Below are 16619 nucleotides of genomic sequence, written 5' to 3' on the forward strand. Positions count from 1 at the left end.
ATGGAAAAACCTTATAAGCATATATCCAAATGAGGAATTTTTAATTCAAAACGACTTAATCAACTTTATCAAATAATATTCAAACTCATGCATATAAAATTCCACCCATTTCGAATCTTTTCCGACTCTTCTTATTTACATTATTTCGAATCAATTTGAGATGGACCCGTTAGCATCTCTAATATATTATACTAGTAAGAAAAAATACGAAAAATCCAATTTGCTCTATTTAGTTCAGATATTTCGTGTAAGAAAGTGGGTACAGTAGTTGTGTGCTAGCCTAAATGTCTATCTCAAGACAAAGATAGGATATACATAAGGACAGGAACAAATGGAAGACAAATATTGATTGGTAAACGTCAAGTATAAGTGACCCCCTGCCCCTATCAAACACGCCCGGGCTGCTAAAGCACAAAAACAAAGTAATAGACACCCAATGACCTGGAAACGCAACCCACTTGCTACCTCACTTTAATTCATGGAACCTCCGATACTAAGGGACAAACACAAGAGTTGGTTCAATTTGGAAACGAATCGTTTCTTCTTTCGTGCGTACATGTAAGAAATAAGGATAACTTTTACCCAAGCATATCACATAACAAGTATAATATATTTATCACGTAATTGATTCATTTTTTTTACTATATAATTGATTTAAATTTTAACTAAATTAAATTCAAATTAGAATCTTCCAAAAAATAATCGGGCCTCATCAGACAAATAAGATGCCAACTAACGACTCCATATTTCCTTTTAATTACATCTATATTGTTTATATAGATATATCTAAAATGTGCTGTATATAAGACTACTTTTACAACAAAAGGTTTTCTATTTTAGATTAAAAAAAAAAAAGCATTTTTCTGGGACCATTATTTTGAAGTTTATTAGGGAAATATAGAAATGACTACTAATACATCTACACTACTCATATATTTACACGAGATCTAAAGTGATATTTATTATACCCCACCTAGAAACAACATCATTAAATGGTAAAATAGGAGAAAGTGGTGCATTAATGCATGAATAATAATATCCGAGAAATTATATATTGAAGAAGAAAATTGGAGAATGTAGGAAAAAGTAATTAACTCACCAACTGTAGCAGAGTTGAAGGTGGTGCTTCCGTCCCGTACATTCGTGCTTCCGGTGATAATGGTATTGCTCCTCCCATCTCCCATGAACATTATGTTCGTTTTCTTTTTCGGCACCTCCACGTTCTCTCTGTACACTCCAGCCTTAATCCTTATCACGTATCGCCTGCTACTCCTCTCCGGCGCCGCCGCCACCGCCGCCCCCACCGTCCTGTAGTTTCCGCTCCCATCCGCTGCCACCACCACGTCCGGCCTCACGGATGAGGACTGCAGCAGCCTCCTGTCACCAGCTGACAACCACTCCGGCCACCCGCTCCCGTCCTCCGCCGCCACCAGCTTCCTTCCGCCGTTCAGTTTCCTCTCGTTCTCCATATCCGTGTCGGTCATGTTGGTGAGCATGGCGAGGGAGTTGCTGCAAAGCTTCTCCACCCGCAGAACCTGACCTCCGACGAGCACTTCTCTCACATGCTTGTCGCTTTTACCGTACGAGAAGCCGTCGAGACAGGTCTCCTACAAATTAACAAAAAATTAGCCCTAATTATCATTAATTAACCTAATTTCAGACTAGCTAGTTTTAATTAGTTTTCTTCACCTGATTGGTAATGGCGGAGGAGAGTAGGGTTTTGAGGTCGTCGGCGTGCTCCCTAATCGACTTCTTCAACGGGTACTCTTTCAAATCCTTAACGGCGGTGTGAAGCTCATCCAAGGTCTCATCGATGGTCTCCAAGCAGTCGTGCAATGCCGTCTTCTCCCGTTCCGTCAAGTTACTCTTCCCTGCATAAAGCAACTTCTCTATGGCGAAGTAGTTCCGCTGCACGGATGAAATGGTGACGTTCAACGACAAAATGATGACGTCTTTCTTGGACGTCACTTTCTTGTTGTCGCTGAGAGAATCAGCAATGGCTGAATAGCAGAGTTCAGGGTACAAGGTGCTGCTGCATGAAGATAGAGCAATGGCGTGAGCCGGTGAGATTTTGATGGTGGAACTGTGGTCGTCGGAGCTATCTTTCTCTAACTTAACTCCGGCGACTACGACGATTGCCGCCACGAGTAGTACCGAAGCGAAAAGAGGTAAATTGCGGGACATTTTCGCTTAATTTGAGGGTGGGATATTATAGAGGATTGGTTGGGAATGGATATATATAGACTTTGTGGATAGATTTACTGTGGTAGTATTAAGTTGCATGAAATTATGAATACCACGTGTGCTAGCCGTGCAGTTACTTTTTCTTTCTCTAAAAAATTCTAATTACTTTCGTTAAATTTGTTAAATCAATTATATAATAAATATAATATATTTATTATTAAATTGATATAGAATTTAAAAAAAATAATTAATAACATAATAAATATATTACGCTTATTTTGTAATTATTATTTCAATCAAACATTATCTGAATAATTTCTTTTTTTTCTTTTTCTCTCGTGACCCTTTTTTCCAGCAGCCCCATGGACCCCACTCTCCTTACAATTAATATTCTCCTGATGTATATATAATGTGGAAAAAGCAAAATCCCAGATGTTGCAATTTGTGTTTTGGGCATGTAACAGAATGTCTTGTTTTGCTGTCGGTTATCGATCGAGCATGTGATCACTAATTTAATGTTTTCCAAATTAATTATTAATATTACCTTGTATATATGAAGTGGGTATATCTTTAGAAAATTTGTAATATTGGATTTCCTAATAATTGGTCACATGGCTAGCTGTTTTTGTTCTGTAATCCGCACCCACGTTTACCTCCTGCAGCGGCCATAGCCCAACTACTTCAAGTAAAACTCCAGCTCAAATAATATAAGATTAAATTTGAACTAATCATGTAACAGGTGTAATATATTTATCGTATAATTAGTATATAGTTAAAAAAAATGATTTATTCCAATTCATTAATCACAAATATAACCCACTTGCAACTAATGTGATTTATTTAATTAGATATAGTCAAACCCTAGCTATTTATTCAAATTGAGAGTTCTCAATAATATAATTAATGGTGCCTTTAATTATATTTGACTGGATTAATTAATTAACTAAAGGCATTCATGACTGTTATTATTCAACTTTTTCCAGAAAATACTGAATTAGAAATTATGAGTTTGAGTCTAGGGAGAACATAATTATTTTTGATTAACAGTAATTAGTAGTAGAATAATTAGAAAATTGTGGGCTCCCCACATCAACCAATTGGATACTTTCCTTAACTTTTATTTAGGAAATACAAATTATTAAGAGGTGCACATAATTAATAAAGATCGAAAAAAGTTGAGAATCATTTAAAACTTTATTCTAATTTAATCGAAATTGAAAAAGAAATAAAATGGAATTAACATGGTTAATTGCTTAATTAGGTGAGCATTTATACTTGTCTTTGTGATTTTCCTTTAATTAAATAATTTGGATAATTAATTATTTCAACTTGGTCTAATCGATCAAAAGATATTCTCTGATGAATTAAAATATTCTTTTTGAAATTTTAAATTTGAGATGAAGCTGCCAAATTATTTTTGAAGGTAGTAATATTAAATTTTTTTCATATTCTTTTAGTGAGGCCTCACATGCAGTGGTAGGTGTAAGCATAAATTAACTACTAAGCATTTATATATAATTTGATCTTGATGAATTTTGACTTTTCTTCTGTTTTTACCCTCAATAGAGGGGTGTTTCTGGATGGAGGGTTTATTCCACCAATCACGCGTCACAGTAGTTTATATTAATTGCAATTTGGGCAACATAAATATTAGTTATATCATATATATGGCCAGCAATAAAGCGAAGCTCATTTATTCTTTTGGGGAAAAGCGTGGTATTCTGTAATAAAATAAAACACAAAAGTAATAAAGCGCCAAAACGCTTTTTCCTTTCTTTTCATCATTGCAAGCAAAGTAAAATAGTATATAGATAAGAGGATGGGCTTCTTACTTGTGAGTAACATAGGATAGATCTACTTCCATTTCCTTGCCCTTGTTTTTCACGTTTCCTTCTTGCAAGAAAAAAACACCCTTCCTAAGGCAAGTATAGAATATAAAAAGACAAAAAAGTTACCAACAAAAGACACTTTTATTTTGGTGTTATTGTCCTTACACAAAAGATACTAACATGTCTAGCATAGAGATGGCATCCATCCATTTACTACATGTCTTAATTGATAGCTTGGGTCCAATTAAGGAACATATCCCCCGCCCCGCACCTCTCAACTTTTCTAATCACTACAATTAACATCAGTCTTAGTTCTGTCTCTCACATTACCTAACCACAGAATTAATTAGACAAATAGGGGATTGAGATGCACATGGGTTTTATTGAAGAGATGAGGAATGCATTAGTAGATATATATGGTTGAATTATATAAGTATGGTAGATAAAGTTATGGTTGGTTGCCACAGATTATGGTTGTCTGGTTGCTTTCATACCCTAAACCATGTGTTGTCTATCATATATATGATACTTGCATGATTGATTGATTGTAGCCAACGTGATAAAATCACACATTCTTTTTTTTTTTAATATTGATTGATTGATGAAGGGTTTATTATTATATATCCCTATCATTAATATTATTATTACTGTTATTTTTTTTTTTAATAACTAGTGGTGGCTCTTTGTTGAGGTGTAAAATTAAATGGAAAGCTCTGATAAAAAAGAATTTACAACAAGGACAAAATTAATAATTCTAAATATCCGTTCAAAAATTACATAATTTTATCAATTATCAGTAAAAAATATTTATAATTTTTTGAATTATAAAAAATTATTAATAATTATACCAAATTTTAAAAAACTTTGTTGCGAATTATCCTAATTTATATTACATATTTCCTAGCAGAAAGAAAAAACCCCAAAAAAGAGCATTGCTAAAATTTGTTGACATAAATAACCACCCAATGGTAAGCCCACATACGTTTAATTTTAGGCAGGACGTTAGTTACCTCAATTTGGGCTCAAGTGCTTTTTCCTGGGCGTGATTTGAAGTGGACTGAAGGTCATGGTTACTGTAACTTGGGCTGGATAATTGGGCTTCCAGTGTAGTTGGGCCGGTATGGGAAAGACACAGAGGGAAAGGGCAGAGAAACGTAGCCGCTGGCTCCCTTTCTCCTTAACTCGTTCAAACTTTCACGTTCGCAGCAGCAGAAGTTTTCTCGGAGCTCTCCCTGCAGTTTGCACCCTTTTCAGCTTTTAGGTTCGTCTACTGTGATTTTCATAGCTATGGATTGAATTTAACTTAAATTTTGGAATTTCTTCGTTTTGCTTTTACATTCTTATGTTCATGCTCTGTATATCTACTGCTCTATGCTTGTGGTAAATGAGTTTGCCGTTTCATTTATGTTTGAAAGAGCTATGGAGTTTGAATTATTGTTATGAACGGATTAGAGAGTTCGAACTTTTAATATGCTCAAGTATTGCGAGGTCGAGTAATTTTGGATGGCTTTTCTGGGAGGATGTTGTTATTCTTTTGGTTTTTTACTTAATGTTTTTATCATCACTGAGTGTGCTGAAAACACTGCAGAAAGAATATTGTTAGTGTGGCTTTGTTTCCTTTTAGAATAGTAACGTTATTTGAAATTTGGTGATTTGGGTTTATCTAATTATAGTTTTATGCATGGTATAGGACTGTGTTTCGGGAATATTGGTATGGTTTCTATTGGTTTGAAAGCGTTGCAATTGAGAAAACATAAATCCCGTAATTTATCTGAGGACAGCTTGATGGCTGACGAAGGCACGTCTTCTATTGATAAGGTTAGGAAACATAGGAGAATGGGCAGGAAAGGAAGTAAGAAAAATGCAGGGTTTCATGGAGGTGCTTCTACTGAAAACCAATCAGGTGGTGGTGTACCTAAAAAATTTGCAAAGGACAAGACATCCTCTGTACCTCAGGCATCATATGTCAGGTTTTTTCTTGATTGTGGCTTTACTTCTGTGTTACATGAATTATGTCATCATGCATGTGCTCCATGTAAATGCATTCTTGGAATTGTTTTGATTATAGAAAGCAGGTTGACCCAGAGACTGCTAAATACTTTTCGGAGATATCAAATGTGATAGAAGGAGCTGAGATTGACCTGGAGGAGCGATCTGTTATATGTGGCAATGCATTGGAAGAAGCCAGAGGGAAAGAAGTAGAACTTGCAACTGATTATATTATCAGCCATACTATGCAAACTCTCCTTGAAGGCTGTTCTGTGGAGCATCTTTGTGCGTTTCTCAGAGGATGTGCAAAGAACTTTTGTCGTATTTCTATGGATAGGTCTGGTTCCCATGTAGCTGAAACGGCCCTGAAGTCGTTGGCCAGGCACCTTGAGGATGATGAGAATCACTCTCTCATTGAAGAGACACTATCTACTTTGTGCCAGGTATCTGCTGCTTGATCCTAATAGTACTTGCGTGACTCAAGCTGGCAATATCGAAGTCTGCACCCCAATTGCTGAAAGGCATTACTTGAATTTCTCACTGGGTTTACTTTACTTCTGTTATGTAGAAATCTATTGTATTAAAAAGAAGCTTTATCTGCTGACAATGATGATAATTTCCTTGTGATGCACTTTGTAGTATGTACTTTAAAGCATGTGGGTAGCATTTGCAACCGTCATACTAAATTGTTTCTCCCCTACTTCCTTTTTTGCTAGGCAATTGTGGTCAATCCTGTTGATATTATGTGCAACTGTTATGGATCCCATGTCTTGCGGAGACTTCTTTGTCTTTGTAAAGGAGATCCAGTTGACTCATCAGAGTTTCATAGCATAAAGCCATCAGTAGTACTGGCAGAACGCTTGAATTTGAGATCAACTCAGTTAGATGGTCATGAATCACAACAGAACCCGCCGTTTCCAGATCAACTAAAGTTTCTCATATCAGAGATGTTAAACCCTTCGAGGGCAGACATTGCAATCCTACAAGTAAATCAGTACAGTAGTTTGGTTCTGCAGGCAGGTTTTGCTATCTTTTTAACTTTTTGAACTGCAACAGATTTCATATTGTATGACTTTGTGATGCATCCCACTGATTCAATATACTACACTAATTTTATCCGTTTTTAAATGAGTTACCTTATCTTTAATGTTAATGAACATTAAGTAATTCAATAATATGTATTGCTTTGGTACAATAGCACCCACAGATACCCCACCTACATGTAATTTAAACAAACCAATGGATCTCCCCGATGAACTTGAGTTCTAAAATCGAACTTGATGAAATGTGTCTTACCTGTGATGAATTATATCTTTTCGATGACAGACTGCTTTGAAATTATTAGCTGGAAAAGAGGAGGAGTTGTTCCGCTTAGTTCCGCTTCTCCTTGGATGCCATACAGACAATGCCTTAGAAGGAAACTTCTTAGAAGTTACAGCAGGGAAAAAAATTCTGCGTTTGGTAGAAGAAAATGCATACAGTCACTTAATGGAGGTGAGATTTTAACAAAGCTAATCTTTCTGCATTTTGTATCATAGTATACTTATGAATTCCCATTTCTCATCATTGCAACGGGAGTTTCCGTCCTATGATATTTTAGGGTCTAAATTTTACTATTTTTCGATATTTACTGAGAGGTATACTACCCTGAAGCAAGATCTAACTTGATGGAACATATGCTCCCAAATCTAGTATGATAACTATGTCATGAAACAACTCCATGGAGACATTAAATGATCCAGACTGTATATGTTCAACCATTTATAGTTCATTGGTGTGGTAAATCAATCATATGTGGGACATTGCTGTTTACTATTAACCTTCATATTTTGACCTTCATTTCCTTTTTCGCAGGTCATCTTGGCAGTGGCTCCTGATACCTTATATAATGAAATATTCACAAAAGTGTTCAACAATTCTTTGTTTAGGATGTCGTCACATCCTTCTGCAAATTTCGTTGTGCAAGCATTGATATCTCATGCAAGAAATCAAGAGCATGTATGTCCAGCGATCATTCAAGATTTGTTTGGCAATTCATGCTTGCAATGTAGTTCTAATTTGATCAAGTGCATAGTCAATTTCATCATAACTTAGTCACTGTGGCATCTTTTGGCTAAATATTGAATAGTGTTGTTAAATTCTGCAAGATGTACAAATTAGGAATATTGTTCATTGGTATATGTCACTGTAAGACACAATGGGTGAAAAAGTTTTTTAAGAAGACTTTGTAACAATATGGTGGTCCTATGATGTATATATAAACTTCTCTCCAGCAACGCTACTCATAACATTTGTAGCAGGTATTCTACTGATTTATATAAAACGAATGGCTTATCAATTCTTTGCTTAGTTATTGTGGCTTGCAAAAGAATCTGTTGTTTGGCAATTTTAAATTTTGTGATTGTTATCTAATTCATGTTTTTCATTCCAGATAAAGTTGATTTACGAGGAACTGGGTTCTAGATTAAAGAGTCTGGTTGAACTGGGAAGGTCTGGAGTTGTTGCAGCTCTGGTTGCTGCAAGTCAAAGGCTTGAGATCCATGAGCAAAAGGTTCCTTTTCTTTTGGAGATATGTATATATATTCTATCTTTTAAAATTCTGTCTTTGTTAAGGTTCAAATGAATGTTTCAGATCCTGTTAAAGTTAGCACGATGTTAAGACTTTTCTTTGACAGAACAAGTGGTGAAACAGAACTTTTATGTAGTTTACTTTTAATGCCTTTCCTTACACCCATCCCCTCTTGGTATTAAACTAGGTTTACTTTGTTCTACTTATTGTTTATACTTTCTTTGTTGACCAGGACTCCATTGTTTTTGGTGGCAGTGTTGTAAAGCCCTTGCTGATGCTGTGTGTTTGACAAATGAGCCTTCTGCATGCATTGTTCCGCGGATATTATTTCTCGACAATTACTTCTCTGCTGTTGATAAAGCCAACTGGAATTGGCCGAGTGGTGTTAAAATGCATGTTTTGGGTTCTTTAATGCTGCAATCCATTTTCAGATTTCCAAGTGTATGTTGTTTACTTCTTATTTTGGTTTTGTATTTCCACAGAACTATGATACTTGCATTATGTTCTAAAGTAAGAGTACTGATCCTGGAAACAAAGAAGTTTGCTCGGCCTCTCCCACAACTTAGAGAGAGAAAATCGTATGTATTTAGCGTTAAGTAACATAAGTTAATTTGAAAAAACTGTATCTCTTCACTTTGTCTGAAACCTAATAAGTTAATTTGAAGAACTGTGTCTTCTCTTCACTTTTTCTGAAACCTAATTCTTACATCCGGACTTTTTTTGTCCTTTTAGTGGCAGGTGTCCTTTTAGAATATTGTTGAAACTTTTGTTTATTTCTGGCGTCTAATAGCATGAAATCTTGTACAAAATAGAGGGCTTTGAATTTCCTCCTTGCTGTTTTTTAATCTCTTTGGTTATCAATAGTATGAGTTTCAATTGGTAACACCTGTAACTGTTTTCTGTACTATAGGAATTCATACAAGCATATATTACCAGCATCACATCCTTAGAAGAAGATCAAATTCTTGAAGCATCAAAAGATCCTGCTGGTGTCCGGGTTATTGAGGCCTTCCTCACTTCAAATGCTTCAGCTAAGCAAAAGCGCAAGTTAGTTAGCAAGTATGATGAGAAGCTACCTTATTTTCCTCCTTATCCTAAAATATCTTTTCTAATCTTGAGGCTTTTCTCAAATCTCAGTTCTTTAATCTGTTTTTTCCATAGTCCTGTAACTATGTAAAATTTATTCATATGAATTATGGATATATATATATATATATCCATATATATAACAGCAGCTTCTCTATTAGAGTTACATTTAATATGGCTATCAAAGCAATCTCTTTGAATCTGAAAGTTTTAAGATGATCCTAAAGTAGTATATACATAAGGTTATAGAGAACTTCGGTCTGATGTGGCATTAACTGTGGCATGACTATTGGTATAATTGTGTGGGTTTATACTGTGATTCTTTTATATCTCGACCTTCTCATTACATTTTAGAGTCTTTTTTAGGGACAGAACAATTAATGTCACTTCCATTTGGATTCTCGACATTTTTGTAATCCCAAAAGGGATTACACACACTCTTATACACAATTCTAATGGGAATTGTTTTGCTGTACGCATTGAAAATTGAAGGCTTCGAGGACATTTTGGAGAGCTCTCTGTGCTCCCTTCTGGTTCGTTTACTGTTGAGAAGTGCTTCAGTGCGAGCAATTTGTCCCTGAGAGAGACAATTGTATCAGAGCTACTACCCGTCCAAACAGAGCTTTCTAAGACTAAACAGGGCCCCTACCTATTGAAGAAACTTGATGTTGAGAGGTAAGCATATGTGTCAATTTTCCTATTGCATTTGTTCCCACCACCCAACTTTTCCTCTTCAAAGTCAAGATAAGAACTATATTGATATTATGTACTAAAGTTATTTTTCACATTACATGAAGAATGTAATTCAATATAGCATGTCATTTAATGTAGTGCTTTTGAGTCGAAAGTTCTTGTAATATGGATTAATGATGGATGTGCGTCCTGGCTGAAGCCAATTGTTCTGAAGGAAACACCTAATAAATTTCAAAGTAGAAAAACAACTGTGGTGCTCTATATGCATTTCTTGACATCTTGCAGAATTTTCCTCGACATGCAGGCCATCATCAGATGCCTCTGAAACTATAGCTTGAATTTCTTAAGGTCATTAGTATATACTAATTGGGGCTAGCATGTAAGTAGTGTAAACTACTAGCTGCTGTAAATTGGTATGTTCTAGGAAGTTAGGAGATTTTTTGGTGAGGGAGGTTGAGGAGCAGGCGTAGGGTGAAGTGAGTTCAAGTTGTTAGGATTTAGGATGGAGGACTGTGAATGCACTGCCACTTTGTCATCTGCCATGAAAATACTAGTAATTATGTTTTAGATATTTCTTCTTAGGATTGTGTTCTGTGCCTTATGGAAGAGGTTTTTCCCACTTCCTTCACTTGCTGGCTGCAAAAGTACATGGCTTAACTTCCTATATCTATTTTATTATATTCATACATTTAAATTCCTTGATTCTTGTGATTTGAGATGAAATATTTGCACCCTTTTTGTTTCCCTTTTGTTAATATTTTTGTTCTCTCATGAGCTTCATTGCACAATTTCTACTTGACTGGGAGTAACTAATCTTGTACTGTTCCTTTTCTTGTCATAATAGCTTTGCAAAACGACCAGATCACTGGAGATCGAGACAAACTTCTAAAGAATCTGCTTACAAAGAATTCTATGCAGCATTTGGACCAATGGACACAAAATCATCTCGAAGTGAAAACTTTCTTTCAGATACTCATCACAAATCTATGGAAAAGCTGAAGGGCATGAGAAAAGAGATTGATGCTCGCCTTTCTACTGGTTATTCGTCCAAGTCTGGTTCTCCATTTTTGGCTCACCAGGGTTCTGGTGGACCAAAAAAAACAGGCAATAAGCAGGTCCCTGAAGGCAGAGAGTTTCCCAGAGATGTTGGATATGATTCTTTCCAAAGCAAAAGCAAAAGGCATAAAGTAGAAAAAACGAGCATCTCTAGTAAGAATAATAATGATGGAGAAACTCTTCATGGTGACAAATCGTCAAGTATTAAGAATGAGAAAAAACGGCGCAGAAAAGATGGCTTGTCAAATTCTTTGGACAAGAAGTTGAAAGCTGGGATTAGTGATTAACTGAAAGCTACATATTGCGACTGCTGTAGATAGTTCTCACACTCTTCCTTTCTTTCTTTCTTTTCTCCTTTGAATTGTATTCTAACTTTTATCGGTGTGCAATTATTCCATGCATGAAGCTTTGATGAAATGAAATCAGAGGGGGATGCTATATGATGATCAGAAAGCTCTTGTATTCACATGTGTAAGCTAGAAATTACATAGAATAACAAAATGTGACTACAGCAAAATTGCAGACCTTCTTAGAAGAACAAGTGGTCCTGTCCTAGAGAAAAGGGATAAACTCTAATACAATGCAGAACCATATCCTTGCGAAATGAAATGATTGCACTGCAGGTGGTCTCCATTGGCAATTAATGCTTTCTACAGTCTTCCTACGGAGGCTTGGACCTGGCACAAGAACATGATATCTGAGTGAAACTTCTTAAGGAGGAAATGCTTGAACTTTTTGGAGTTAGGAGTTACTTGTTCTGGGTCGGATTCGATCTGCTTGGAGGTACTCTTCTAAAGCTTGATTTCTCCTTCTTGTATGGACTCTTCTCTTTCACATGCAAACCCTTGAAAGATTGTGAAGATGGTGCCATATTTGTGGTGGGTGTTCGCGTTTTTGCCAGGAGGAGTCGTGTCGCTTGTGCACCTTGCATGTCGCACTGCAAAACGAGCACCAATGCCAGAAGCAAAGAGGCCATCAGACTGAGGTGGGATTTCATAACTGATTGTAGTATGAGAACACAATGTGTTTATTGAGTACTAATGCTTTGAACCATTGATGGTCTGGTAAAATGATAGAGCGAACTTTTGTAATGAGATTTGAATGTGATTAAGCCCTTGTGATGGGATTTATATATCTATGTATTTTTTGTAAAAGTCTTGTTGGAATCCTATGCAAGTTGGATCATGTGATACTACTTTGACTGTGACATGTTACAAGTCTGAATTCCAGATTAGTGGTTCCAGTTTCAGTGTGGTCATGTGAATCGGCACGTGATCATATTTTAATACTGTCTAAGCTCTGCATATCAGGAATTTTATATGATTCAAAAGGGGAAAAACTGGCGTTAATATTTGTTCTTAATCTGCTTGAATCACAACATTGGATCTTTACTAGTTGGCTTTGGTTTGTCTTGTTACAATGTGCATTGTGCTGCTATTCAAATTTAGTTGGATGTCATGAACGACATGTTTCTCGTACAAGCATCAGTTTCTTGTTCCAGATGCTTCTGATGACTATGTCCTTAGCATATATACTTTTGTTTTTTGGGATCATTGCCATCATATGTACTTCAATACAGCTCACAGCTTTGAATTTCAAGATGCGTACGTACAGTCGAGAGAATCCACAATTCCAAATTAGGTGTATATTGATTGAAATATCCAAACTAATTGCCCAACAAGTTGTATACCTTTTGGACGTGGACTACTACATTTGATTATTGAGTGTGTCGAATACAATTGAAGATGCACATATAAAATTTGATTCGTTCCTGATTCTGTACATGTATTATTAGTTTGATAAAGTTTTTTGGTATAAAACTGTGTAGTTGAGGTTTAGTTAAGTCAATAATATAGTGAAATAATGATATTTTAGAATAAATTACAACTGACTCCCTTAAAATTGGTCATAATAAATATTATTTTATTGTTTGAAAAATTACAAGTACCTCCTAAAATTAACGGTCATTTAACAAAAATATTGAGGAGTAGGGAATTTGTTAGATGATTATTAATTTGAGGAGTATTTATAATTTAAATAATGAGAGGTACTTATAATTGTGATAAATTTTAGAAAAAAAATCATTATTATTTACCTTAATATTTATTGAGTAAGAAAGCAATACCTATATTTCAAAAGATAAATATGGATTAATGAACTATCTTATTATCAAATTCATTCATCTTATAAATGAAGTCTTACACTATAGGTTAAAGTTGAGAATCTATTAATAAGTTTGAAATTATGTGTTCGTTTTTTGTTATATATGTGGATATTTGTTTTACGTTACATGAATTTATTACAATTTATTTTATTATTTTTAAATATATGTATTAAATATGATGTATTAATTAATTATTTAAATGTACGTAATTCTATACTCACCACTTCCAAAAAAAAAAAAAAAATAGAAAGAAAGAAAAAATCATCCATCTTAAAAGTGCAAAAAGGTAAAAGTAAATAGATCAGAAATAAAAGTATAGAGGACCGTATCAAACAATAAACTAAACTCAAGGGGTCTATGCATAATTTTAGCCCAATGAAACTATTAATTTCGATCTCCTAATTAAGGGATTCAAATTCCATGTCTGCCCCTACATGTATGAATCTTTATCAATATCCTAGGGTTGATTTTGTCTTCTCACAGCCTGTTCAAGATCCACGCGTTGTGTTATAACCACTCCGAATAGGGGAAGAAATTATAATTTAACCCCTAATTTTTTTTCTGTTGCCTCCCAAATTCAACGCTTCTTCGTTTGTTGAATCATTATACTGCAACAATTTAAATTCCCAGAATTATTTGTACTGATATTATCGTAGATCAAGTTTTGTTGCTGGGGAATTCGCTCATGATTTCTAGTCGACAGCGCGTTTGATTTGGCTTTTTCAATCTCTGTATGCGCGTAGTATATGAATGTGCATTTTTATGTTGGTTTTTAGTGTTATTGTTTTTGTTTATTTCTCAGTTGTTGTTGAGTATTGCGAATGTGTGGGTTTGCCTAATTTGTGGGGTTTGATTGATAATTTGCTTTTCTCTTTTGGGGTTAGATTGAATTGGGAGATGTCATTTTTCCCCTCCTTTTTCTTTCTTTCTTATGTTTTTATTATGCTATTAATTAGCAGAGAACATACAAGAAAACTTAGATTTTTGTGGTTCTGTTAATTGGAATTTAGGAAAGTTTTTCACATACTAACTATTGGCTGATTATTCGTTGGCTTAATTATCGTTGTAATGTGGAGATGAGATAATGGGATGTTGCCTTGTTCATAGTGTCAGGAACCTTATTCTGTAGAGTTCTTATGCATAGACTATTTCTCTATAATAGCTGGTTTTTTGTGTAGCAATGCTGTGAAGAATTAATTAGTTAAGTAATTAGCAATATTGATGAGGCTATGAAGGAAATCAATTTCTTTATTTGATTTGTCAGTTATTAGTTGTCTAAGTAATTGTAAGAGCACAAGGTGGATGCTTCTGGAATCTGGAGAATTACCATTGGTGTATGTTTTAAGACTAGAATAAAAACACATGATGCTTTCACTGTTGGAAATTGCAAATATGTACGCTGGAACTAGTTTCAGCTGGTGAACAGTGAGCTTGGTGTAGTGGTGTTTGATTTAACTTACACCTACATGATTAGGTGACAGCAAATTGAGTTACTTCATCTTAGTGCATAAGGCCTGAATCCAGTAATCAGTTTGTGCTACACGTACAGTCTGTCCTAGTTTCCACTTATTTTAGAAAAGAAATGCTAAAGCTAAGATTTTAATTTTAGTGGTATTCTTCTTGTTGACATGGAGAATTGCAGACATATATGATGGCATATCTGGTGAAGAAGAGCTGTATATGTCCATTGTAGAATATTTATCTTCAAATTAAAAACAACTTTCTGTGCAGGGAACATCCCGTTAGTGGATAAGTATCTGCTGTGGTTCTATCTCTTGGATTGTTGGTTTACTTGTAAAAATGGCTGAAAAAGCATGTGTGAAGCGCCTCCAAAAGGAATATAGAGCACTCTGTAAAGTAAGTCATCTTTTATTTCCCGAAATCTTCAGAAAGCTTATGCATAGTAATAATACATGTAATTTTCCTGGTGAACTTCATCACTATTATATTGAAATTCTGAAACTATTAGAGCTCTTGGGGTACGGTGGAATTACTTTCTAGTTTGATTTCTGATTATTAGTTGTTTGAAATTCAGAACCTGAGCACTAATAATCGGCAATAATTCCTGAAATTTTCTGAATGAAGTGAGGTTTTCACATAGGATTTAGCCTAAAGCGTGATGTTGAGTCTGTGAATCACTGACACCCATTAAATGCCAGATTGTTTGTTACTTTTTTCCATGGTTTTGATTGTGGGTTTGGGCCTGATGGCTATTGTTTATCATTTAGCTCCATCTGTTTTTGCTCATAGTTTCTGTTATTCATATTTAGGAACCTGTTTCCAACGTGGTGGCACGCCCTCTGCCAAACGACATCCTTGAGTGGCGTAAGTTGCATCCTTTTCTTTTTCTTTTTCAGGCCATGCCCGTTCCTGAATACAATTGCATATAGAGATAAACATGGGGACCTGCTTATTCATTTCAGGATTTGTTACGTACAAGTCCATTAACATTTTCTACTTTCATGTTCATTCTCATTGCTTGCTTTTCTATTGGTTTTTTCTGCTTCATTTGACTACATTGTTCTGATTACATCTATTGAGAAGTGTTTGTGTCCTGTATCATTTCCTTAGTTAACCATAGTATTGGCTAATGGTATTCCGTCTCTATTGTCCTGCACATTGTTCTCAGTGTTGGGACTTTATTTTCCACCTGTGATCTTTATATCTAACATATAATCGTCGTACTTTATATGGAGGTTGATGTTAAACATAGATCTGATTGAACCTTGAAGTTGCGTTGTCTTTAGAAAATTATGGGCCAACCGTACACAGAGAAAGAAGAGAAACAGTTTACATGTCAAGTTTGGTTCTGTGGATATATGATCTTCTATATCTTGTACAACCTCTTCAAGATGGTGGAGGTTATATAAGTGCATATCATGTTATCTTCTTGAACCCCTCATTGTGAACTTCTCGGCATGAATCCTGTTGGATTTGCAAATAGGCCATGTTCACACTCTAGTACTTCTTGATCGTGCCTCTAAAGTCATTGACTATTGTGACTGATTTTAACTGTTTTTGTTATAATTTTAATGTCTTGTGATTTTTC

General features: G+C 35.2%; 3 protein-coding genes across 6 annotated transcripts in view; 2 read left to right on the forward strand and 1 right to left on the reverse strand.

Moving 5' to 3' along the window:
• LOC105157884 (pectinesterase-like) overlaps positions 1–2223 on the reverse strand; it is a 3610-nt gene extending 1387 nt beyond the window's left edge. The window contains exons 1-2 of the mRNA XM_011074389.2: positions 1690–2223; positions 1100–1607 (exon numbers count right to left, since the gene is read on the reverse strand). Coding sequence (XP_011072691.1) covers positions 1100–1607; positions 1690–2184 — 1003 coding nt within the window. The 5' untranslated portion in view covers positions 2185–2223. The remainder of the gene's footprint in view (positions 1–1099; positions 1608–1689) is intronic.
• LOC105157885 (pumilio homolog 23) lies at positions 5149–12613 on the forward strand. Of its 4 annotated transcripts, none has more exons than XR_002286794.1 (12): positions 5149–5274; positions 5704–5983; positions 6082–6445; positions 6719–7018; positions 7329–7496; positions 7857–8000; positions 8434–8553; positions 8827–9012; positions 9482–9630; positions 10150–10332; positions 11195–12189; positions 12308–12613. XR_002286794.1 is itself a non-coding variant. In XM_011074392.2 (12 exons), exons 3-12 carry the CDS (start codon positions 5850–5852, stop codon positions 11691–11693), a joined length of 2247 nt encoding a protein of 748 aa, XP_011072694.1. In that variant the 5' UTR covers positions 5178–5274; positions 5704–5724; positions 5832–5849; the 3' UTR covers positions 11694–12613. The 4 variants fall into 4 exon arrangements, 3 of the variants coding, with proteins under 3 accessions (XP_011072692.1, XP_011072693.1, XP_011072694.1); XM_011074392.2 differs by having other exon boundaries at positions 5178–5274; positions 5704–5724; positions 5832–5983; positions 11195–12613; XM_011074390.2 differs by having other exon boundaries at positions 11195–12613.
• LOC105157886 (probable ubiquitin-conjugating enzyme E2 33) overlaps positions 14111–16619 on the forward strand; it is a 4468-nt gene continuing 1959 nt past the window's right edge. The window contains exons 1-3 of the mRNA XM_011074401.2: positions 14111–14301; positions 15302–15427; positions 15841–15895. Of these exons, the coding sequence (XP_011072703.1) occupies positions 15371–15427; positions 15841–15895 (112 nt within the window). The 5' untranslated portion in view covers positions 14111–14301; positions 15302–15370. The remainder of the gene's footprint in view (positions 14302–15301; positions 15428–15840; positions 15896–16619) is intronic.

Source organism: Sesamum indicum, linkage group LG3 (assembly GCF_000512975.1).
Source record: "Sesamum indicum cultivar Zhongzhi No. 13 linkage group LG3, S_indicum_v1.0, whole genome shotgun sequence".
NCBI classification, from domain to species: Eukaryota; Viridiplantae; Streptophyta; class Magnoliopsida; order Lamiales; family Pedaliaceae; genus Sesamum; species Sesamum indicum.

Bases quoted from the DNA above. Each gene is read 5' to 3' on its own strand.
- LOC105157885 (XM_011074390.2), top strand. From the start codon at position 5,727: ATGGTTTCTATTGGTTTGAAAGCGTTGCAATTGAGAAAACATAAATCC. The intron at 9,013-9,481 runs GTATGTTGTTTA...TCTGTACTATAG, and splicing joins CCATTTTCAGATTTCCAAGT to GAATTCATACAAGCATATAT. The intron at 9,631-10,149 runs GTATGATGAGAA...TGAAAATTGAAG, and splicing joins AAGCGCAAGTTAGTTAGCAA to GCTTCGAGGACATTTTGGAG.